The 2,591-nt window shown below is 36.7% G+C and overlaps 1 protein-coding gene across 1 annotated transcript; it reads left to right on the top strand.

The window, feature by feature from the left end:
* Positions 1-613: 613 nt before the first annotated feature.
* Positions 614-2,131, top strand: LOC117927087 (anthocyanidin 3-O-glucosyltransferase 2-like). Its single transcript, XM_034846492.1, has one exon. The coding sequence runs from the start codon at positions 629-631 to the stop codon at positions 2,000-2,002; it is 1,374 nt and encodes a 457-aa protein (XP_034702383.1). The 5' UTR covers positions 614-628; the 3' UTR covers positions 2,003-2,131.
* Positions 2,132-2,591: the final 460 nt, after the last annotated feature.

Here is a 2,591-nt window from a genome sequence, read left to right as displayed (position 1 = left end):
ATATATATATATATATATATATATATCAATTTATTCGAAAAAATAACTTTAAAATGTCTATTATGTTTTTAATTTCATTTTTAAAAGTTTTTTTTATTTTATATTTTTATAAGTTTTGATCAATTTTAGGTTTACGGATATTTTGTGTTAAAATATCCATCGAAATATATTATAATCAAATATCACAATATAATGATCAAATAATATTTAATATAATTTAATAATCAATATACACTTATCAAATTTATATTTTTTATTGACACGTACAATATTATATATACATTAATTTATTTAATAAAATAACTTTAAAATATCTATTATACTTTAATTTCACTTCTAAAAGTTTTATTTTATATTTTTATAAGTTTTGGTCAATTTTAGGTCTACCAATATTTTATGTCAAAATATCCACCGATATATCTCCGATATATCCGATATATCCGTAAAATCGAAATACCGATATATCCGTAATTACCGATATTTTCATCCTTGGAACGAGCTAAAAGACCTGACATCGGTTCCTTTGCCCTCCAATACTATCCAGCCACTAGTATAAGAGCGTGACACCACCGCAAAGCCCTCGAAACATCCCTTTTTTCTGTGTCTTTGCAGTAACTGCTAGTTAGTGATGGAGCAAACTGAGCTGGTCTTCATCCCATTTCCTGGCATCGGCTACCTTGCGTCTGCACTGGAGATCGCAAAGCTGATTACTAAGCGAGACCCCCGATTCTCAATCACGATTTTCATCATGAAGTTTCCGTTTGGGTCCACTGATGGTATGGACACGGACTATGATTCCATACGTTTCGTCACACTTCCTCCTGTAGAGGTCAGCTCCGAAACGACCCTGTCTGGTCACTTCATCTCTGAATTCGTCAAAGTTCACATACCACTCGTCCGAGACGCCGTCCACGAGCTCACTCGCTCCAACTCGGTTCGGCTCTCTGGGTTCATTATTGATATGCTCTGCACCCACATGATTGACGTGGCCGATGAGTTTGGGCTGCCTTCCTATCTCTTCTTCTCTTCCGGCGCTGCTGTTCTTGGCTTCCTGTTACATGTTCAGTTCCTTCATGATTATGAGGGCTTGGATATTAATGAGTTCAAAGACTCGGATGCTGAGTTGGATGTTCCGACTTTTGTTAACTCAGTTCCGGGTAAGGTCTTCCCTGCTTGGATGTTTGACAAGGAAAGCGGAGGGGCTGAGATGCTTCTGTATCACACGAGGAGATTCAGAGAAGTCAAGGGCATTCTGGTAAATACGTTTATTGAGCTTGAATCACATGCCATTCAATCACTTTCTGGCAGTACAGTACCCGAGGTGTATCCCGTTGGACCCATGAGTTGGCTTGACGATCAGCCTCCATCGTCTGTGATTTTCCTGTGCTTCGGGAGCAGGGGAAGCTTTGGTGCGGATCAAATCAAGGAGATAGCATATGGGTTAGAGCACAGCGGGCATCGCTTCTTGTGGTCCCTTAGCCAACCTCCCCAAAAGGGTAAAATGGAATTTCCAGGCGGCTATGAAAATATTGAGGAAGTTCTACCAGAAGGATTTTTACATCGGACGGCTAGAATTGGAAAGGTGATTGGATGGGCTCCACAAATAGCGGTTTTAGCCCACTCAGCTGTTGGAGGATTTGTATCTCATTGTGGATGGAATTCTTTGCTAGAAAGCATATGGTATGGTGTTCCAGTAGCCACTTGGCCAATATATGCAGAACAACAAATCAACGCATTTCAAATGGTGAAAGATTTGAGGTTGGCGGTAGAAATTAAAATTGATTACAATAAGGATCGTGATCATATTGTAAGTGCTCATGAGATTGAAAATGGATTAAGGAACCTAATGAATACCAATAGTGAGGTGAGGCAGAAGAAGAAAGAAATGCAAAAAATAAGTAGAAAAGTCATGATAGATGGTGGATCCTCACACTTTTCTTTAGGCCATTTTATTGAAGACATGATGGACAGCAAAGTGATGAAAGGGAAAGATGCATTGTAGGCTCCAATTAACTTATCATCTGCTTTATTTCAATGGTCAAATAATTTGTTAAGCAATTTGACTTTTCAAACTAGGAAATGTGTTCTCTCTTTCTTATTTAGTGAAGACGTTTACAAGGGCATGGATTTAGTTGTATGTCAATCTCATTGATCAATGAATACATAATTGGATATTTTCCTATGGGGAGCTGGACTAATAATAAAATCAACCATATGCTTAAAAATCTACAAAACCTATTGAATGTGTTTGATTGGAATAAATAAACATGAGAAGTTTTATAAGAATTTGTTCAATTGAATCACTAATAGGGAGAACCCTCTATTTGAGATACAAATTGATAGAAATTTAATTAATTTTTAGGCAATATGTATCTTATTTTCTACAAGCACGATGCCTTAATAACAAATTAATGGTCTCAAACTATTTGATGCGTTGGTTGAATTTAAGAAATTAACTATAGGAAAGAGTAATATCTCATCAATGCAGATCAAGGCATCCAGGCATGGAAGAGATTAATATATAGACTCAAAAGATTCTAACTATAGCCTTTTGAATTAGGAGGTAGTTGTTTTGAGTCTTGTAAGAAAGA

This window comes from Vitis riparia, chromosome 12 (genome assembly GCF_004353265.1).
Source record: "Vitis riparia cultivar Riparia Gloire de Montpellier isolate 1030 chromosome 12, EGFV_Vit.rip_1.0, whole genome shotgun sequence".
In the NCBI taxonomy this organism is placed as follows: Eukaryota; Viridiplantae; Streptophyta; class Magnoliopsida; order Vitales; family Vitaceae; genus Vitis; species Vitis riparia.
Note: the sequence above shows the minus strand (reverse complement) of the source record. Positions and strands in the feature narration are given on the sequence as shown.

Coding starts and splice junctions, on each gene's coding strand:
- LOC117927087 (XM_034846492.1), top strand. CDS start 629: ATGGAGCAAACTGAGCTGGTCTTCATCCCATTTCCTGGCATCGGCTAC.